The sequence below is a fragment of the Lithobates pipiens genome, unplaced genomic scaffold (genome assembly GCF_037356315.1).
Source record: "Lithobates pipiens isolate NorthernLeopardFrog02 unplaced genomic scaffold, aLitPip1_a1.2 Scaffold_18, whole genome shotgun sequence".
Taxonomy (NCBI): domain Eukaryota; kingdom Metazoa; phylum Chordata; class Amphibia; order Anura; family Ranidae; genus Lithobates; species Lithobates pipiens.
The window spans coordinates 374,275,568-374,297,742 of NW_027507758.1; the positions used below are offsets into that span (position 1 = coordinate 374,275,568).

The window sequence follows — 22,175 nt, forward strand, 5'->3', positions numbered from 1 at the left end:
GCTAGCTGTAATACCACATGCAATATGGATATTTTGGCTTTGTTTTTGTTTTTATATCAGGAAGAGTGTGGAGTACAAAGACATTGCCATAAGTTTTACTAATGCTTTCACGTTTGCCCTTATTCATATTGCATTGACAGTGGTTTTTTTTTTTTTTTTTTTTTTTTTTTCTTCCACTGATTGTTTAGGGTTTTGTAGAATAGATTTGCCCTTTTGTAAAGTCTTATAATTGTTCTGTACTGATTTTATATCTTAATCTCGTGGAGTATTTTGCTTTTATTGAAAACCATATACTTGTGTTTACTTCGCCGCCTGCCCCTCCCCCCTGCAACCAAATTAAAGTATACATTGGTGTGGAATAGCTATTTGGTCTTTGATGGGTATAAAGGCAGAATGAAAATATATAATTTTTTTTTCTGGTCTAGATATCGAACTACAAAGGACATTATCCTTCCATTCCGAGTTATTCCACTTGTACGTGAGGTGGGGCGTACCAAGCTGGAGGTCAAGGTGGTCATAAAATCCAACTTTAAACCATCTCTGCTGGCTCAGAAAATTGAGGTGAGAATTGTACTGTTTAGACTACATAGTAAATTGTGCATGAGTACGTATTTCACATGTATATCTTTTCGATTTTGTTTCAGGTTCGAATCCCCACACCACTCAACACAAGTGGAGTACAGGTCATTTGTATGAAGGGGAAAGCCAAGTACAAAGCCAGTGAAAATGCCATTGTCTGGAAGTAAGTCTTCCCCACTCCCCTTATTTTATTTATTCTCTATTGTTTTAAACAAAACATTTCCAAGCTAAAATCTAGGCATCACGGTTATGATGGCCTGTGAGCGTGCAGGTTTACTTTTTTTAGTTTTCTTCAATCTGCACAAAGGGTCTTCTTTTTTACTTGTGGGTTATTGTACAGCTTCTGTGATTCTTCCGCTCCCTGCTAACAGTGGAAGGTATTCAAAAACCCACAGGTAGAAGCTGTTGATTGCAGGTACCAAGTTAGGCTCTTTTCTTCAGAGGCATGTCTGCATTTTCTATCTTGTAGTGGCATTTCACAAAGTAATATATCTCCTTTTTATTTTTTGTTAAGGATAAAACGGATGGCAGGAATGAAAGAATCTCAGATCAGTGCTGAGATTGAGCTTTTGCCAACCAATGATAAAAAGAAGTGGGCCCGCCCTCCGATTTCCATGAACTTTGAGGTGAGTATAATAGTTTTCAGAAACTATTGTATGGTGATTAGTATAAGGCTGGATATAGTTTTAAAAGCTTGAGCCTTCACTTCAGGAGTAAGAAAATAAATAAAAAAAGGGACAAAAAGGTAGATTCCATCTAATTCCAATAAACTATTGAAAAGTGAAAATGGATCCCTGCCGGTGACACTTGGGCAACATATACTTTCCTCTCAAGGAGGAAGTTAAAACAATATTCATATGCATGGGGGTGTAGGAAATACAATGGGGAAGAGGGCAAGAGATCCCCCTCCTGTACCAGGAGAACCACCCCACATACCTCCCTGGGGCTATGCAGAAGACGCAGTACAAGTTTAATCTCTTATCACCAGAAACGCATGGCAACCATCCTGACCAATTTTTTTTTTTTCAAATTTGTTCAGACTGCTCTGAGAGGCATATTTCTTTTATATTTGAAAAAAAATAATTTTTTTTTTTAATCAATCTCCAAACATGGGATGGGAACCCCGCGGTACAAACATAGGTACAAGTATTTATCATGCTCATATCAAATATATCAGAAGGTGCATACACTGCAGAGTACAATTTAACAGTGGCGAGCGCCTGAGTTATTGTGGTCTCAAACTAGGCACCTACGTCGTAGAGAAAATTAAAACCGTTCAATTGAATAAAATTTCAGGGTATACCCTCCCAATTTTTCACTTTATTTTTTTTTTTTTTTTTTTTTTTTTTTCTCTCTTGTGTGGGAGGGGGATGGTGGTTAACAGGGAGAGTATGGTCAGGAGTACAAGGAGGGGAGGAAGAGGCAGGGAGGATAGGAAGGGGGGAGAGACATAGAAAAAGTAGGACCAAGAAACAGAGTAAGAAAGGAGAGAAACAAAAGAAATGAAGTAGAGACACGTCGGTAGCGAGTGATCACTAATGTGTCTGAAAAATAAGGGGAGTGGGCCTCACTATGGCCCCAGTAGGCGTTGTCCCTCAGCTGAGTAAATGAAGACATTCCAGATATCCTAAGTCATCTTGTGGACTTCCTGTTTCTGTTGTGCAGTTAGAATCAAGTCCTCCAATTTCTTAACCTCTACCACCTTCTGCAGCCAATGCGCTGCAGTCGGGGGGGGGGGGGTTCCATCGAAAGGGGATGCATGCTTTTGCTGCATTAAGTGCCTCAGTAGTGACTGTAGGGATTAGTGGGGATTTTGGAATGGTGTAGGATGAAGAATGCCGTGTCAGGGATGACATATTCCGTAAATTTATGGGAAATATGATGGACCCTCTCCCCAGAATTCCCTCAATCTAGGACAGGACCAGAAAATGTGAAGTAGCATTCTGTCCTCCTCGGCACAGCGCCAGCACCGATTTGAGGCCGAGGGAAAGCACCTCTGTAGCTTGGAGGGCGTTGGATACCAGCGTGCAAGTAATTTGAAATTTGTTTCTCTGGGCCTTTGCAGGGGCTGCACCGGTCCGTGTGCTATGTGTTGTTTTTTTTTGTTTTTGTTTTTTTGTCTGCAGTGCCTGTGAGAACTTTTCTTCTGTGTGTGCTGGTGCCATTTTCCAACCACGGCCACCATTTTCCCCTTAGTTTTCTTGCAGAGCATGGCTGTGAGCCATTTTCTAGAGGTCTGGAGAATGGCTGGAGCCCATTTTCTTGTAGCCTCAGAGCGGTTTTGCCTCCAGTGCTGGGTCATTTCACCTCAGAACAGTGGTTTTTCCTCTGGGCACCTGTGACAAGGCACAGTACACAGCAGTCATCCGCAGCATGGCGCAGCACTCAGGGTGATGAGTCCTGTGGTGGGGCCCCTCAGTCTGAGCAGCTAGGAGGGTGGGATTGCATACCTTGTCCTAAGTCCCCAAGTGTGGCAGACAAGGTGGGTCGGCATGGCGCTTCTTCCACAGACATCCCTGTAATTGCAACCGGCTTACCTTCAAACAATGCAGTGCCTATGGATGCTTTGCCGGCGATCCTGGAAATGTTTGCTGGCGGGGGGGGCGGCGGCGTGTGGGCGTAAGGGGGGGTGGGGGTTAATGTTTTTCTGTATTTGACTTATTTTGATAAGTTCATCTACAAGGAATGGGACCCCCCGGTATCCAAGTTAAAGTAACCACGATTCCGTTGGATAGGACTCCTGCATTCAAGGACACTACCGACAGAGCCGAGGCAGTGGCCCAGTCCATGTTTACAGTAGTGGGGTCAGCAGTATGACCTGTATTGGCCATGGCCCTGGTGTCCGGCGCTTGCTGAGTGGGCAAAGCTATTGCACATGGAGTTGGAGAAGCAACAGTCTTCCCCAGTCTGCATAGAACTAGCAGACCAGTTGGTGCATGGCCTTAAGTATGTCTGATGTGGCCCTGGATACAGTCCCCCTGCTCTCTAGAGCATCAGTATCAGCAGTGGTGCTATGGTGTCTGATTTGGCTGAAATGCTGGTCTGTGGACCAAGCATCTTAAAAAAAAAAAATTAAAAAAAAAAAAACTTTTGTGGTTTTACCCTTCCTTGGTGAGAGGCTGTTTGGAGCTTTGCTGGACGGCATCATTAAGAATGTTACAGGTGGGAAGAGTACGTTACTCCCACAGTCAAGGAAGGGTAAGGAGCCACACCATAGATGGGGGCCCTCCTTTTCCGCTCAAACGGCTTTTGTGCCCGCCCAGGACGACATGTCAGCACTCCCAGTCCGACAGGGCGTCTGCTGATAGACAAAGCATCCCTGGTTCTGCAAGGCCAATAAGCCTGCAAACAAAATGCTACTGAATGAAGGTTTGCCCCTGCCCGATACTGCAGCGGGGGGTTGCCTTGGGGAGTTTGCAGCCCAGTGGACCTCACTGATATCTGACCAATGGGTCTGCGAACTGGTTTCATCAGGCTACAAGATTTTTTTTCTTGTCCGCCAAACTTTTTTTTTTTTTCCTCCAGCATACCTTTTACTCCCGGCTCACCGGGGTGCCCTGTTAGGGGCGGTAAAGGACCTGCTCCTATGCAGGGTGATAGTGCCTGTTCCAAAGCTGGAAAGGTTTCAGGGATTCTACTCTAATCTGTAGTACCCAAAAAGGAAGGGGTATGTCCAATCCTGGATTCCAAAGCCCTCAACTGCTTTGTAACAGTGCAAAAGTTCAGGATAGAATCCGTTCGCTCAGTGATCGCTGCACTCCATCAGTGGGACTTCCTGGCGTCTCTGGATATCCAGGCATCAGAGGTTTCTGCAATTTGCAGTTGGGGAAGAGCACTACCAATTCGTAGCTGTCCCTTCTGGCCTGGCATCAGAACCCTGAGCATTTACCCAGGTATTAGCTCCCATTCTGGCGCTGTTGAGACAACGTGGAATCTCAATCGGGGGTTACCTAGACTACCTCGAGAGTAGCTTCCGCCTCAGAATTAAGGGAGTTTGTGGCGCTTGCTATGCAAACCCTACTGGAGTTTGGTTGGGTGCTGAACCTAAAGGAGTCTCTGTTTGTGCCGACTCAGTACCTGGGCTTACTGCCAGATTCTGTGGAAGCGAGACTTTCTCCCTGCAGACTCTCCGAGCTGCAGTGATGTTGATAAACTGCAGGTGGCTACCTCTGCGTTTTTGCATGAGAGTTCTGGTCTCATGGTGGCCTCCTTCGAGGCGGTACCGTATGCCCAATTTCACACCTGAGTCTTGCAGAGGGAGATGCTGTCCAAATGGGACAAATCTGTTCTCCCTGGATCGTCAGATTAGGGTGAGCCAGTTAGTCAGGGACTCTCTCTTCTCTGGTGGCTGAGGTCTCCGGCCCGAAGGCCGGGAGATTGTTCCTCCTTTGGACGGTGATCACAACGGACGCCAGCCTGACTGGCTGGGGTGGAGTGCTGTGGGGGTACAGTCAACCCAGGGCCTCTAGTCACGGGAGGAATCCCCTGTTAACACTCAATGTGCTCAAACTTCGAGCGATCAGGCTATGTGACTCCACATGGTCAATGAGGCTACAAGGGTGCCTGATCAGGATCCAGTCAGGCAACACCACGGCAATGGCATATGTCAATCATCGAGGAACGAGCAGCTTGGCCGCAGCACGAGAGGTCGCTCACATCCTCCGATGGGCAGAGCGACATGTGCCGGCCCCGACGGCCATTGAAGTAACTGATAAATAATCTATTATTCTCATCAGTTATGTATTCATTTGTCTAGTCCCTATAGATTAGTCTATACTCTGAGCACATGCTATCGTCAATATCACAATACTACAATTGGCTATGAAACTAAACACATGGTCTAAAATCAATCAAATCTTATTTCCCAAGGAAATAAAGCTCACATAAGGTATCAATAGAAATTACAAGAGTACATAGAATACAATCAGAATGCAATACAAGCAATACTTGGAAGATCCTCGTGGCTGTCCTCATGGTGGAGTGAGAGGAAGCTCTCTTCAATCATTCCCTTTTTGATGCACACCTCATCCACACCACATCCCATTGCCCACCCCCATTTGCCTGTGGAAGAATCAGTGTCTCTGGGGTGTCTCCTCCCCCAGGCTAAATATCTGACTGTCCTGCCATAGTTGGCCTCTGGTGGGCAGTGTTTGTCCATGAACTGCAACTGCTCCGACTGCGGTCACATCTTGTGATTCGATTTCCAACGCCCCTCCCGCTCATTAGGCCCATCTTTTGTCCTCAGACAGATCGGAGCCATCATTGTCATCAATCTATTTGAAGCTTCGTGCACACCAGGTGAACTGAAGAGAACTCCTTTTGCTATGCAGATTCTGTTTGGCGCCACATTCCTCTATACCTTTTAAACGTGTGGGACTGCAAGTGTCAATATGGCTGAGCTTGGTTGTACAAACAGATGTGTAGAAACTTTAGATATGACATTAATTCATGTTCAATTCCAACAGCCATATACATCCCGGAAGTAGAAAACTGGCAGGCGGACTACCTAAGTTACCAGATGCTGGACCCAGGAGAATGGTCTTTGCACCCGGAGGTGTTCAGGCTTCTTTGCCTGCAGTGGGTCACACCAGATGTGGACCTCTCGGCTCAATCAAAAGGTGCAGATGTTTGTGTCCAGGACAAGAGACCCCTGGGCGGACACGTCAGATGCGTTGGTGGCTCCATGGGAGCAGTACCGGCTGATTTATACCTTCCTTCTGCTCAAACTGTTACTATGTCTGCTTCGCAGAGTGTAGTCCGAGGGGATTCCAGTGATACTGATCGCCCTAGATTGGCCCTGGCGTCCCTAGTGTGCTGGTGGTTGATGCTCCTTGGCGATTGCCGATGCACGAAGACCTATCGCAAGGTCCGATTTCTCCATCCTGCTTTACTGTTGCTGGTTTTAATGGCATGGCTTTTGAAAGCCAGGTGCTAAAGGACCGAGGTCTGTCAGACTCCTGGGCTTTCCGACATCAAGCGTCTGTTTTCCCAGGTGTGTAAGGCGGAGTCTTGGTCGTCTGTTCACACTTAAGAAATTCTACAAAGTTGATGTAAGCGCATCCTCAAATGCTTGCTTTGGCTGCAAAGTTTTTTGCAGGCGACTGTGTAAAAGCTGCAATTAACTTTTTTTTTTTTTTTTCCTTTCCCCTTTTAAAAGTTTTGTTAATGCATTTTTGATGCATGAGTTGGCTGCAAGTTCTGATGTGGCAATTTCAGATGGCAACTCCTTCGTGGAGGCGTGCCTCTGGTTTTTTTTTTTTTTTTTTTTTTTGTTTTGACACTGCTTGGGGACGTCCCCTATGGTCAAGATTTAAAGGAGCTGTGTCAGTCAATAAATGAATGAAAGAAAATAGGATTTTTGTACTCAACATAAAATCCTTTTCTCTGAAGTTCATTGACGGACACAGCACCCACCCCTCCTATTTTTTACGTTGTACTGCTTGTTGATGTACTGAGCTGCAGGAAGCAGGCTGAGGGGTTATAGTCAGAGGGACCGCCCCATGGGCAGAACTATGCAGCTCTGTTTTTACATGTGATAACACTACAGTCAAGATTTAAAGGAGCTGTGTCTGTCAATGAACTTCAGACAAGGATTTTACGCCGTGTACAAAATTCCTGTTTTGTATGCACAGACATGGGTGTGTAGAAAATACACCACATCTGTGCCCTCTTCCCCATTGTTTCTGTATTTTGAAAAAGCATTTGACATAGTTCCCCATAAACATTTACTTTACAAAGGTCCATTGGCATGGACCATAGGGTGGATATATCGATTGAAAACTGGCTACAAAGGTGAGTTCAGATTGTGGTGATAGATGGGGAGTACTCGGAATGGTCAGGGGTGGAAAGTGGGGTACCCCAAGATTCTGTGCTGGGACCAATCCGATTTAATTTGTTCATAAATGATCTGGAGGATGGGGTAAACAATTAAATCTGTTTGCAGATGATGCTAAGCAGGGCAGTAACTTTACCGCAGGATGTGGAAACCTTGCAAGAAGATCTGAACAAATTAATGGGGTGGGCAACTACATGGCAAATGAGGTATAATGTGGAAAAATGTAGAATGCATTTGGGTGGCAAAAATATTTAATGCAATCTACTCGCTGGGGGAAGACCTTCCTGGGGAATTCAAGGATGGAAAAGGACTTGGGGGTACTATTGGATCTTGGCAATGACATGCAAAGCAAACAATATTGGCATGCATTAAAAAGGGGATTAACTCAAGAGATAAAGCAGTAATATTCTCACTCTACAAGACTCTGGTCCGGCCTCACCTGGAGTATGCTGTCCAGTTCTGGGCACCAGTTCTCAGGAAGGATGTACTAGAAATGGAGCGAGTACAGTGAAGGACAATGCTAATTAAAAGATTGAAGGCTATTGGTTATGAAGAAGGGTTACAAGCACTGAACTTATTCTCTCTGGAGATGCTGGAGAGGGGGATATGATTTAAATTTACAAATGCCATACTGGTGACCCCACAATGGGGATAAAACTTTTCTGCGGTACTGAAGTTTAATAAGACGCGTGGCCACTGATTAAGATTAGACTAGAGGTTTAACCTTGGCGTGCGTAGAGGGTTCTTTACTGTAAGAGCGGCAATGATGTGGAAATCACTTCCTCAGGCTTTCAGCGGGGAGCATCAATAGTTTAAAAAAAACTATTAAATAGGCCCTTGAATGACCACAACATACAGTGATATACAATGTAATACTGACATAATCCTACACATAGTTTGGACTCGATGGACTTCTGTTTTTTTTTGTTTGTTTTTTTTTCTTTTTTTTTTTTTTTTCCTCCAACCTCATCTGCTATGTAACTATAATGCTTGCCACTTTTTTATAAAATTGTTTTCAGGATAATGCATTAGGCCAGTGTGCCCTCTGTTTTGCTTTATGGTTTCAGTTTTTGGTTATAAACTGTAAGCCGCTTTTGAGTTGGTGGCGAAATGATTTGATCTCCTGCAGGTTTGTAAGTTTGCCCACTTGCAAAGAAATTAAGGGTCTATAATTATCATAGGTGTATTTTAAATTTTATAGAGCGAATATCAACTGAAAATTCCGGGTGAAAAAAAACACATGGTACAAATGTTATACAAATGTTATAATTTGAGTTGTGGTTCAGTGAGCAAAATAAATATTTGATCCCCCTGGGTCCCACAGACTGGTTACAGGATGTGTTCATGTGGTACAAAGGTTAGTCTTGTTTTAAGGAGATGCTCATAACGACGACAAAAGCCTGTCAACAATCTTGGAAGAAATAAATGCAAGTGGACTTTGAGCCGTGACCATCCAGTACACAAAACTCCATCCCAGATAATTGATATAGAAAAAGAAGCCAAAAGGGAAGGTGGGACTTTATATGAAACAAGATACTTGGGGTATATTAAATCAGTATAATATATTAAATTAGTAATTTATTGGAAACACACCAAAAGGTAGTACAATGGATATGTTAATGAATCCAATATGTGATGAAAACGTTAACAGTATAATCAGCATAGCACAAAATCCATAATCCAATGATATTGTTGCACATGATAAATAATAAACCAACAGTACATTCCAAAGTGTGTATACAGTAACTAACAATTTAAATTGATATTTGAAATAAATCAAACCCATAATATCATGGCTAGTGGGGCATGGCACCCAATAGTAGAAAGTTCGACACGTTTTGTGCATTATCTCCACTCATCAGGAGCAGCTGTATATTGAAAACACCTGTGATAGATAAAATATTGATAATAATCAATGGTAATTGATTATAAACCTAGGAAAAGGGGAGCATAAGTCCTAGCCACTCTTACCTAGGGATGAGTATCTTGGAGCGTTTTTCCAGCAGAAATGTGCCTGCTTTTTTTTTTTTTGTTACTATAGAAAGCCATTACCAGCGTTATTTTAGCTTTAAAAAAAAAAAAAAAGCTAGTGTGCATGGAGCCTTGAGGGTTGTTTACACTGTTGAGCAGGGGTCTACAAATTACAGCCTGGGTGCTGGCTGTGGCCCTTGGGACACTCTCTAATCTTTCTACTGATATGGGGCACTGTTTGTCACAACGCCAGGAAAAATGTAAACTGGACAGCATCAAGGAGTATTTCTCTGCTTTGCCTAGTGTATCATAGTAAATATAAGTGGGCAATTTTGTAGGCCTCATGCACACTGGACATTCTAAAAAAGCTTTGCTGCTTTATTTTTTTTCTCTCCCAATTAGCGTTTTGCCATATTGGTGTGTTTTCTTGCTTAAGCATTATGAGAAAATTTCATTTTTTTTAGTATAAAAACTCCTAAATGCCTTGTTTTTACGGCGTGTTTCAGCATTGGTGGGGGTGAAAAACTTCTGTTCAAATGTAGTTCGGGGGGGTGGTGGGGGGCGGCGATTTTCCAGCCTGAAAATGTCCCTGCCAAGAAAAGCTGATGGCCTGTGTGCGCATAAACACCTAGGAACCTTGGTGTGCATGAGGCTTAAAAATCCACTGAAAAATGTCATACTGCATGAACTGTTCTGTCTTCATGGGGGAAAAAAGATTTTCTTATCTAACTTATTTTTTATTTATTTTTTGTTAGGTCCCTTTTGCTCCGTCCGGACTGAAAGTGCGATACCTGAAAGTGTTTGAGCCTAAGCTGAACTACAGCGATCATGATGTGATAAAATGGGTTCGTTACATTGGCCGCAGTGGGATTTATGAAACCCGTTGTTAATGCATCGGCAATAGAGAGGAGGGAGCAGTGTCCATTACTAAACCTGCCCCAATCACACTACACTCAGATGGGGAACCCAAGTAAAAACAAGAAGCTTGTACTTTGTAGGTGGATATTGCTCTGCTCCTTTCTTGCTTCTTCCGCCCTACCATGACAGCCATTTGGCTTCATAACTCCCATTAAGCGTGGAGGCTCTGTACACTGATTCAGCATTGGAAAGGTTAACAAGTTGCAGGGATCTCCTTGCTCATCTTGCAGTTGTGTGTTCTTGAATATTTCCACACATGCAGCTGCTCCTGACCTTGTATCGCCACCACATCTGTGAATATTGCTGGCTGATAGTATTTCTGAATAGTGTAATATTTCCTGCACGCTTCCATCATATCCCTCTTCTAAATAGCGGCGTCTTGTTTACAGTGTCCTTTTTGTCATTGCTGTTTGTCATTAGAGCTATTAACACTGTCACAGGCCAATCTTAACAGGAGGGAGATAAGTGTTTGGAGCCCTGGCATCAGGGTGTTGGATGGACAAACTGCTTTTTTGTCCTTTTCTGACTGGAGATGTGATGTAAATCTTCACTATGTGGGGTGGAAGCTTGCTACAAGTTCTGTGACCAAATTAGGTGGGGGGGAGGGGGATGGAGTCATTGCAGTTAGGCCATTTTACAGCCCCTTTTGCCAGTGAGGAAGAGCAGATCAAACCTTGAGACGTGTAGCATTCATTATCATGGAGTGCAAAGAATCCAACATATCACTGCCGGAGACCAGTCACTGACATGGAAGCAGCATGGATGGGATCTTACACCTTCCACTGATGTGACTTGTGTGTGTATGTGTGGCTCTGTGACTTCTCTCTCGTCCCTGTACTCCTTGTGCTGTGATTTGCTCTGTTCTTCTTTGGTCAAATTATAAACCCCATTAAACAATATAGAAGAAAAACTTGCTACTCTGACTTTTTTTTTTTGTTTTTTTTTTTTTGTTTTTTTGCTCTCTAAAGGCAATTTGATGTTCATTTCTTGTTTAAATATACCTTTTTTGAAAGTTTTATTTTATAAGATAAATACAAAAAGGAAAAAAAGTGATTTGTCAGAAATTCTTGGCACTCTGCAATGTTATATCAAGACTTTATTTTCCTGCCCACGTTGCCTCTAAACTAGAAAATGCCTGCTTCCAATGTTATGGAAGTAAAGGGGCTGTTTTGTATGCTTCCTGTTCTAGGGTGTCAACACTGCTGCTTGGTAGAAACAGTACAATGAGTAAGCTTTGTCACCCAAAAACAGGTTTTATTTGTAGACTACAATTCTGTTACTTTTTTTTGTTTGGCTAGTGACAGGTGGTGAAGAGTGACTGCTCGATGGCTTTTTTTTGTTTTTCCCCATTTTTGATCAAACATGTTGCAACCAGGTGCACTAAGGGGCATTTGCAGCGCTTCCGCAAGCCAACTGAAAATCATTACGTCATGTAAACTTTGATGTTGCAAAACGAAGCATCACGTTCACGGCATGTAAACCCCCTCATCTGCTGCCAATTGCTGCTTAAAGGGTGGCAAAAACAAATATGCATCCCCCCCCCCCCCAAACTTCTAGTCTAAATGAAGCCTTCATTGATTACTGCTTTTGTAATTGCTACCATCTGTTGCCACTGTAACCAATCTGCTGATCCTTGAAATGCTCAGATGGTATATTTTAGCTGCACTGTGATTCCTTTGCTACTGAGGTGCAGTCAGAAAGATTGTATTAACCACCTCCATTTTGCTATTTTTCACTATCTCATTGACTCTTCAGTGTCTGTTTAAAGACACTTGTGTTGGGATGGTGGGTATGTGTTAGCAAAGAGCATTGGGTTTTAATAGCTTGAGGCTGTATTTTCACAATAAAATTAATATTTTGTAATTTCAAAGCAAAAATTGTTAACCAATGACATACAGGTACCACAAAGAGCAAAAGTGTAATACTCCAATTGGGCTCTATAATCCAGGATATATTTAGGAACTAGTATTTTAATGACTGTCTCTAGGAACATTTAGTTCAGGCAGTATTCTCTTCTGTTCATTGAAGGACACAGACGGATCTTCATGGTGGAAAGGTTTTAGGTCACCACCAGCCCCCTGCTTATGGCCAAACTGCCCCCCCCCCCCCCCCCCAATCTGCAACAGTCAGCTTTTTCTGGTTAAGGGACTATATAAGGATAATTTTACATCAGCTGACCTATTGCTATAGGATTGACCATGGGGCTAAGCCCACCAAGTCCTTTCAGGAATGTATGCTATCTTCCTGAAGGTGATATCCCTTTCCAGACAGACAGTTAACATTGGTTGTTACTCACTTGTCCTGTATATACCACAGCCAAAATTGAAATAAACTAGTCTTCTAACAGAACTGATGAGCATGTTTCTGCCCTGATCCTCTACCAAGCCATTGGAAAACAGATGGGAACCCTTCGGAGAACATCTATTCTTCTAACTGGAACAATATATATATTAATATGAATTATTTTTTTTTTTTTTTTTCATTCTCATCTATCCTTTTGATATTTCATATGTACTTGTTACTATCTGTCATTACTCAATTAAATGTTATATATCCACAAGTGTTCTGATCTCTTTGCACAGCTTGAAAATAAAACACAAATTATCGCCTAACTGATAAAATATCTGTTATATATTTTTTATAATCGACTGGTGCTAGGTAACAGACCATATATAGATCGATCCAGGTAGCATCCCCCATACACTGCCACAGTGTTTGCATTTCCTCTCTATGGGGGAAATTGGATTTAGCGACTCTAGCTCAGAGTAGACTGGAGGGGGCCTACCACAGTTGGACCTAGTCCTTCTTCCTGTGTCATGTCACATTTTGGCCCCACAATTGTATCACTTATAGCAAGGATCTCCAAACTACGTCCCTCCAGCCGTTGTGGCACTAAACATCCCATGAGGCATTTTAGGAGATTGACATTCAGACTTGACTAGGAATGATGGGAATAGTAGTTCCTGCACTGGAAGCCCATAGTTTGGAGACTGACTTATAGGATCAGAGGTGGTTTGTCCTGGCAAAATCCTTTCTGTTTAGCCTGCTAAACTTCCCCAGCTCTAGAGAATTTGCCAACCAAACGGTCCTACAGGCCCCCTTTTTAACCTTTCTCTTGTGGGGTCCCCCCCCCCCCCCGAGGAAAGTATTGTATCTACCACCATCATCCAATGAGGTGGCTGTGCAACCGCACACCCCCCCCCCATTAACTCTGGGATTCCTTCAGATGGTGAGGAGGAGTTGCTAGTTGCCAATTTGACATGTGCGGAAATGTTTGCCTCAGGTCTTTTTAAGGTGGTCCTGGGAAGTTTAGAAATGGAGAATCCCGTTTGAGATTCTTGCAGGTCCCCTTAATTTACAGGCACTGGTGTATCGGTTCACGGTCTACAGTTCTTGTGCAATGCAGCCTTGGATTCCAGGCAGCTGTTTTCTCATCTTAGCCGTTTTGCAGCATCAACTTTGGCTTAAGCACTGGTCCACAGATCAGATGTCCAAGAAAGTCCTTGCGGACATGCCCTTTGCCGGCATGTCTTTTTGCCAAGGAAATTGAAACAGTGGTGCAAGTCTGGGTTTTTCCTTCTCTACGCATAAACTGTTTTCTCATGGCCAAGGTTTCTCCACCAAAGAGTCTGCCAAATACACTCTTTCTTGGGCTTCCAAGTCCACAGAAGCCCACCTCTGCATGAAGGGCTGTCCCCACTGCAATCTCTCCAGGTGCAGATAAGTTTTCTGTTTTACAAATTGCTGGCAGTCTCTCAAATTGTGTAGGAATCTAATGTACATAATGATGTTTAGAAAATGTGTATTTGCTTATGTGTATACATGTTTCTATGCTCCTTACTTATTATGTAGTATACAGATTGACTCTCTGTTCGGAGTTTAAAATGGCGTCCACCCCCTATATCCCACGCGTTAGAAGAATGCATTTGAGATAAGAGAACCAGCTTCAACCGAACTTCAAGCATCAAGTTTCTCCATTTCTCTTGTATTTTAACCAATAAGATGTACCAATTAGACTGACATAGCAATGACGTATCTTTCTGTATAAAATGTTAACACCGCCCACGAATAAATCAGAAGTTAGAGTAGCCGAGCTGAACATGTCTCAGTGTTTACTTCTAATGTGCATGCACATTTACTTTTTTAATTAGAAATAGCAGCAGATAACCTTGAGCTAGATTGTAGTTCTTATCCATTTCATCTGGCGCCCTGAACGTGGGGGCTCCAGGCTTCAATCGAAGGGAGACCGCATTCCAGGACCGAACAGCTGGCCAGATCATAGAAAGGGGTTAAGCGCGTAGCCCTAACAGTACGGTAAGCATATTTATTCTTTCCATTGTACGACTTCTCTGGTTGGGCCGGTTGATTTTGTCTTGTTGGCGCCTTTCGATTGTTCAAAGAGGCAGTTAACTTATTTCTCACCTGGAGCTGTTTTAACAAACCTGCAAATGGTTTTCTGCTGACTATTATCTGTTCAGTGTCTCATTCTGAAGGACTGCAAATTTAGCAGACTGAAAGTGCAGCTGCAGGCGTGTCCATCCTCACCCCTAGATTCTGCCTCTAGTGGTGTAGTGGAATTCTGCAGGCGTTTATAGACGGGTTACTCAAGGTTGGCTGTGTAGGACCTCTGAGGGTTAATCTCAGCTGCGGTATTGGCAGTCTTGCAAACGTCTATAAACATTTTTCTCGGCTGAGCTTTTCCTGAGGGTTAATCTCAGCTGTGGAATAGGGCACACTGAACGAAGGCTTGCTGGAATTTGGCAGTCTTGCAACTCAGGTGAGCTTCTCCCGAGAGCTATCTTTGCAGTTCAAAGAGTGTCAGGTGTAATGTCCTGTCCTGAGTCTTTGTGGATTACTGTTTGCCATACACGAGGAGGGTTGGAGATTGGTGAAGGTGAGAGAAGGTGGCTACCTAAAGGATCAGTTGGGCCATAAGCCACTGCTCCCCACCACCTCTGACGTGCTAGTTTTGATATTAAAGATACATTACCCGGTGAAAGGGGGGTTTGGGCAGACCCTCGAAGAGATAGAACAGCCAGGAGACAGAAGAGATAGAACAGCCAGGAGACAGGATCGCTCAGGGATGCGTGCCCCCACCCGAGGAATTCTTTGATAAGACAGCAGTCAGAGGAGTATTAACCCATTAGTTGCTTGTATTCTCCTCTGAATCTGTCCGCTGAGAGAGAAGGGAATGCTAGCATGTGATATTGTGAAGAGGAGAGAGGATGTTGAAATAGTTAACAAAGTTGTGGTATGTTGCTAAAGAAACAGAGGAATCGTGTGCTAAAGAAAATGGGATAAAGGAAGTTAAAGCTGACAATTGTATCACAGAGTTGATGAAATGCTGGAATAACCATGTTATGCAAAAACCTGAAACAAAGGAGGAGAGGGACAACCCTGCCATCCGCCTTACGCCCACTCCCTTCTCACCACCCCAACCCGAGCACAACCCACTGTGACAACTCCCAGTGGCGGCCATCTTGGTACACCCAAGCCCTCACTTCAGGCACAGCCCAGTGCACTTCCTGCCGGCGGCCATCTTGGTACACCCAGTAGGCCCAGCCATGGCCTATACCCAGTTCTTCCTGTTCTAAACCAGGATGGTTCCTATCACACACCTGTCTTCCCCAATATGGAAGCACTAGCTTCACAGGCCGGATATGTTAATGATGAAGCGTCCGAGTGGGAAGACCAACAGGCAGCAAGGCCACCTGCTGATTTAACTCCCAATCCGGCTCCAGACTCACAGTTCCGAGAGGATCTCAAACGTATGCTGACAACCGTAAGAAACGGTGCCCATTCTCAGCCCCAACACCAGTCTCGGTTACCAGAAGGGGCACTGGTGATGTATGTCGCTTTTACCCCGTCACAAGCGGCAGCCTTAGTGTCAAGTCTGCCTGACCCAGAAAAACAGCCAATGCCCTTCTACCGCAGGATAGGGCGGATACAAGAGACTTGAGCTGCCTATGCCAAATTAAAGTAGGACATGTCTTTTGGTCGGTCATGCAGGCGGCCTTCTATGATGTCTGCCCGACAAGTGCCACTTCCTACACCTCAGGTGTGGAGTTCTGTGCACAACTCCATGACTGGGCAAAGAAGTAATTGGCAGATCAGACCACCACAGTCCAAGATAAAGGGGAGTCTGTGGAGAAGTATCATGCTAGACTCATACAGGCCTTTGATGATCTGGGCTTCTCCCTCTATGGAAAGGCGCACACACACACGTTACCATCTGCTTTTGTCTCAGAACTCAGAGGATATCAGAAAAAGCCTGATTGATGGTGGCCCGCCCTGAATATCGCTCAATGAAAATGTCCGATTTACTGTTGGTGGCCAGAGGGTAAGAAAACCAAAAGGGGGAAAAAAAAAAACGTCCCTCATGGTAACACAAGGCGAAGTTCCCGCCTACACTCGTCCATCACCACTGCCCAATACCAGGGAAAAGATCATCTGTTACAACTGTGGGATGCGGGGTCACACCAGAAGAGCATGCAGAGCCCCAAGACAAGACAGGGATCCCCAAGAAGGGCAACGTGGACATGAACCTCCACCACCACGCCCCAACTCACACTAGGAAATGGGCAAACCCGCGTCACCCCTTATGACAGTGTCCTCAAATGAGACTGGGGGGACCCCTAGCAAAGGTCACGTTACCTATACAAGGAAAACCTACGACTTTTCTCATTGACATGGGTGCAGCCAGGAGTGTGTTGGGGGGCTGAGGACCTGCCTGATAATTCTTTCCTTTCCACTATTGATGTTTCCTGCGTGGGAGTGGATGGGGTGACCCGCTCCAGTCCACTCACTGAGCCTCTCCAAGTGGGGACATTTCCTGATTTGCTTGCCAGATTTGTGGTGTCCTCTACATGTCCCTTGAATCTACTAGGAGCTGATGTGCTGTCCTGACTATAGGTGTCAATCATTTTCACACCTGAAGGGGGGGTGAAGTTACATACTCTCCTATCCTTGAAAGACTCATCTGCCTTATGATGACATTTCATGGAGCAATAACTCCAAGTTCAATACCACAGGAAGTACTTGATAGAATCCCTGCGAGTCTATGATCCACAGGACCGGAAGACAACTCGCTTAAAGATGCCACCAGTTTCAGTCAAGTTCAAATAGGGCGCATCATTGTCCCGGAAACCACAATACCCCCCCCCCCCCCCCCCAAAGTTAGCCCAATCTGCAGCTATTTCGAAGCATGTCAAGGCCCTCGTGTCAAATGGAGCCCTGATACCCTGCGCCTCTCCATGCAACACACATCTGTTCTCTAGGAAGAAGAGAACCCCTAAAAGAGAACCAGCTACTTGCGGGGGTGTCCCTGACTGCAAAAGTACCTCACAGTGGTGGACCATGCAAACACTCCCTTCAGTGTCCACCCTCACCCCTCCTGCTGGTACCTTTTGCATTCACTAGGGATGAGCTTCGTGTTCGAGTCGAACGTACGTTCGACTCGAACATTGGCTGTTCGGGCGTTCGGCGAATTCCGAACGTTTGGGCCGTTCGCGTCAAAATTCGAGTGACGCGCGCGCGGACCACAATGCACTGCGGTGGCGCAGTGCATTGCTGCCCCATGATTGGCCAAGCATGCACTGTGACCCCGCATGCTTGGCCAATCGCAGCGCCGGCAGCTAGGAGAGCCATGATTGGCCACAGGCATCCTGCCTGTGGCCAATCATAGCTCAGGCTGTGTAGTGCACGCCCCACACTATATAAGGCCGCCTTGGAGGCGGCTTCGTGTAGTGTGTTACTTAGCATCTGAAGCAGTGGGTGTTCTGTGTACCTTCAACACAGTACACACCAGTCGTTTTTGGCTGATTTCCTATCTTGCTGCTGTGTAGTGGTTGTTGTCTGTGCCCTGACTGCAGTATACACCACTATATTCACCTCACCTATATAGCTAGTGATCTAGCTTTAACCACTTAACTGCCCATTGCCGATTAACGGCTTCAGGGGGGTTGTTTAACTCTGAGAGGCCGTTAATTAACGGCCTCCCAGAATTCTGCTCTCGCGTGCCCCGAGGTGTGCGCACTCGAGAGCATCCGTGACCGCCGGGTCGCATCACGGATCACGGTAAACGGGCGCTCATAGCGACCGTTTACCACGTGATTGCTCCGTCAAATGACGGAGTGATCACTTGGAAACAAACCGGCGTCATGTTATGACGCCTGTTCCTCCCTCCCCTCTCTGTACCGATCGGTACAGCGGAGGGGAAAGAGATCGGTGTCAGCAGCGATGTGGGCTGCATCTGCAGTGCCCACATCGCTGCTCACCGAATTTAACCCCTCAATTCCCTGCCAATACTCTGCAATACCAGTGCATACTCTGCAGTACCCTGCCATTACTCTGCAGTAACCCCCCATTACTCTGCAGTAACCCCCATTACTCTGCAGTACCCGCCATTACTCTGCAGTACCCCCAATACTCTGCAGTACCCCCCAATACTCTGCAGTACCCGCCATTACTCTGCAGTACCCGCCATTACTCTGCAGTACCCCCCAATACTCTGCAGTACCCTGCCATTACTCTGCAGTAACCCCCATTACTCTGCAGTAACCCCCATTACTCTGCAGTACCCACCAATACTCTGCAGTACCCGCCATTACTCTGCAGTACCCGCCATTACTCTGCAGTACCCCCAATACTCTGCAGTACCCTGCCATTACTCTGTAGTACCCCCCAATACTCTGCAGTACCCTGCTATTACTCTGTAGTACCCCGCCAATACTCTGTAATACCCTGCCATAAATTGCCATACCCAGCCATACTCAGAGATACCCAGCCATACTCGGTGATACCCTGAAATACCCAGCCATAGACGCCCCCCACCCCTCACCGCCCTCCGGTGCTTCTACCAACTCGCCAGTACGATCAAAGCCAGAATCTTTTTTTTATTTTTTATTTCAGGCTTCCCAGCCTAGAGGTGAGATGTGGGGTCATATTGACCCCCCAGATTTCACTGTAAAGAGGACCTGTCACCCCATATTCCTATTACAAGGGATGTTTACATTTCTTGTAATAGGAATAAAAGTGATCAAAAATATATTTTTGGGGAAAAAAATGTCAAACTAACATAAATAAAGTAAAATGAACAATAAAAAAATAAAATAAAAATTAAAGCGCCCATGTCCCCATGTGCTCGCATGTGCCACACATGTGAGGTATCGCCGAGAATGTTAGAGCGAGAGCAATAATTCTAGTCCTAGACCTCCTCTGCAACTCAAAACATGTAACCAGTAAAAAAAAAATTAAAGCGTCGCCTATGGGGATTTTTTAAGTAGCGACGTTTGGCGCCATTCCACGGGCATGTGCAATTTTGAAGAGTGACATGTTTGATATCTATTTACTCAGCATAACTTCATCTTTCACTTTATGCAAACATTGGGCTAACAAGTGGTTAATAATAGAGCTTGCAGTCAGTAGTGTTAGGAGATAGTGCGTGCTGTCTGCGTGCTCTGTACCCAGTACATACCGCTATAATATAGGGCAGGCCCCTACTTTCAAACATCCAACTTACAAACATCTCCTACTTGCAAACGCAAGGAGACAGCAGCAAGTGAGATGAAAAAAGATGGACGACAAAACAAATTATACAGGGGTGATAACCCTTCCCTATGTTTTCCAAAAAGCTTAAAGATAGTTTTTTTGACTGGAGCTACACTTTAAAAATGTACCGGTTGAAAATGACAAACAGATTCAACTTAACACAACAAACCTACACAGTCCCTGTCTTGTTTGCACCGCCTGTATACTGCTGTTCTGAGTATATAGGGCCTGGGGGCCACACGCATTTCCTTTTTTTAACCAGTTCCCGACCGCCGCACGACGATGTACGTCGACAGCATGGCACGGGCAGGCATATTGGCGTACATGTACGTCCCTGCCTTCCCCCGGGTCGGGGGCCCGATCGGGCCCCCGCCCGGTGCCTGCGGCGGTCGGTATTCGTTCGGGACCGATCCGGGATGAGGGGGCGGCCATTCATTCATGGCCACCCCCTCGCGATCGCTCCCGACGAATAGAAAGTCTTCGTGACATCACTTCCTCTCCTGTAATGTAAACACAGGAGAGGAAATGATGTAATCTCTCCTCGTGTCGGTCTTTTTCGTTCCGGCACGGAGGAGAGAGGATCGGTGAGTTGCACCAACACACTACACTAACAGTAGAACACGCCAGGCACACTTTTCACCCCCCAATCACCCCTGCCCCCCCCAGTCACAGTGACACCAAGTGCATTTTTTTTTTTTTTGCATTGGTGTCATTTGTGACTGTAATAACTGTTAGGGCAGTTAGGGTTAGCCCCCTTTAGCTCTAGGGTGCCCCCCTAACCCCCCCAATAAAGGTTTAACCCCGTGATCACCCCCCGTCGCCAGTGCCCATGGCATGCGTGAGCAATATATCATTTAGTGACAACTTTGTGAAAAAATAAAATAAAAAAAGTTTGTAATTTTCCCGCAACTTGCGGCAAAATATAAAATATTCCATGGACTCAACATGCCTCTCAGCAAATAGCTTGGGGTGTCTACTTTCTAAAATGGGGTCATTTGTGGGGGTTTTGTGCCATCTTGGCATTTTATGGCCTTCAAAACTGTAATAGGTAGTGAGGCGTGAAATTTAAAATTTACGCCCTTAGAAAGCCTGAAGGCGGTGCTTGGTTTTTGGGGCCCCGTACGCGGCTAGGCTCCCAAAAAATCCCACACATGTGGTATCCCCGTACTCAGGAGAAGCAGCAGAATTTATTTTGGGGTGTCATTTCACATATGTCCCTGGCATGTGTGAGCAATATATCATTTAGTGACAACTTTGTGAAAAAAAAATAAAAGTTTGTAATTTTCCCGCAACTTGTGGTAAAATATAAAATATTCCATGGACTCAACATGCCTCAGCAAATAGCTTGGGGTGTCTACTTTCTAAAATGGGGTCATTTGTGGGGGTTTTGTGCCATCTTGGCATTTTATGGCCTTCAAAACTGTGATAGGTAGTGAGGAGTAAAATGACATATGTATGCCCTTAGAAATCCTGAAGGCGGTGCTTGGCTTTCGGGGCCCCGTACGCGGCTAGGCTTCCAAAAAGTCGACCACATGTGGTATCCCCGTACTCAGGAGAAGCAGCAGAATGTATTTTGGGGTAAAATTCCACATATAACCATGGCATGTGTGAGCAATATATCATTTAGTGACAACTTTGTGTAAAAAAAAAAAAAAATATTTTTTTTTTTGTCATTATTCAATCGCTTGCGGCAAAAAAATAAAATATTCAATGGGCTCAACATGCCTCTTATCAATTTCCTTAGGGTGTCTACTTTCCAAAATGGGGTCATTTGGGGGGGTTTTGTACTGCCCTGCCATTTTAGCACCTCAAGAAATGAGATAGGCAGTCATAAACTAAAAGCTGCGTAAATTCCAGAAAATGTACCTTAGTTTGTAGATGTGACAACTTTTGCGCAAACCAATAAATATACAGTTATTGACTTTTTTTTTACCAAAGACATGTGGCTGAATACATTTTGGCCTAAATGTATGACTAAAATTGAGTTTATTGGATTTTTCTAATAACAAAAAGTAGAAAATATCATTTTTTTTCAAAATTTGCGGTATTTTTACATTTATATCGCAAAAAATAAAAATCGCAGAGTCAGTCAAATACCTTTAAAAGAAAGCTCTATTTGTGGGAAGAAAAGGACGCAAATTTCGTTTGGGTACAACATTGCATGACCGCGCAATTACCAGTTAAAGCAGCGCAGTGCCAAAGTGTAAAAAGACCTCTGGTCATTTACCAGCAAAATGGTCCGGTCTGAAAGTGGTTAATATGGGTACGGGGTTCCCCTTAATATGCGTACAAGACCCAAATAGGCTGGTAATGGGCAGGGAGG

At 44.8% G+C, this 22,175-nt stretch overlaps 1 protein-coding gene across 4 annotated transcripts in view; it reads left to right on the forward strand.

Annotated features, from left to right (window-relative positions):
• The window catches only part of AP2M1 (adaptor related protein complex 2 subunit mu 1), a 47,811-nt gene extending 33,409 nt beyond the window's left edge, over nt 1-14,402 (forward strand). For all 4 annotated transcript variants that reach the window (XM_077487710.1, XM_077487713.1, XM_077487712.1 and 1 more), the window contains exons 8-11: nt 426-561; nt 645-742; nt 1,094-1,205; nt 10,141-14,402. In XM_077487710.1, the coding sequence (XP_077343836.1) occupies nt 426-561; nt 645-742; nt 1,094-1,205; nt 10,141-10,275 (481 nt within the window). In that variant the 3' untranslated portion in view covers nt 10,276-14,402. The remainder of the gene's footprint in view (nt 1-425; nt 562-644; nt 743-1,093; nt 1,206-10,140) is intronic.
• Nucleotides 14,403-22,175: the final 7,773 nt, after the last annotated feature.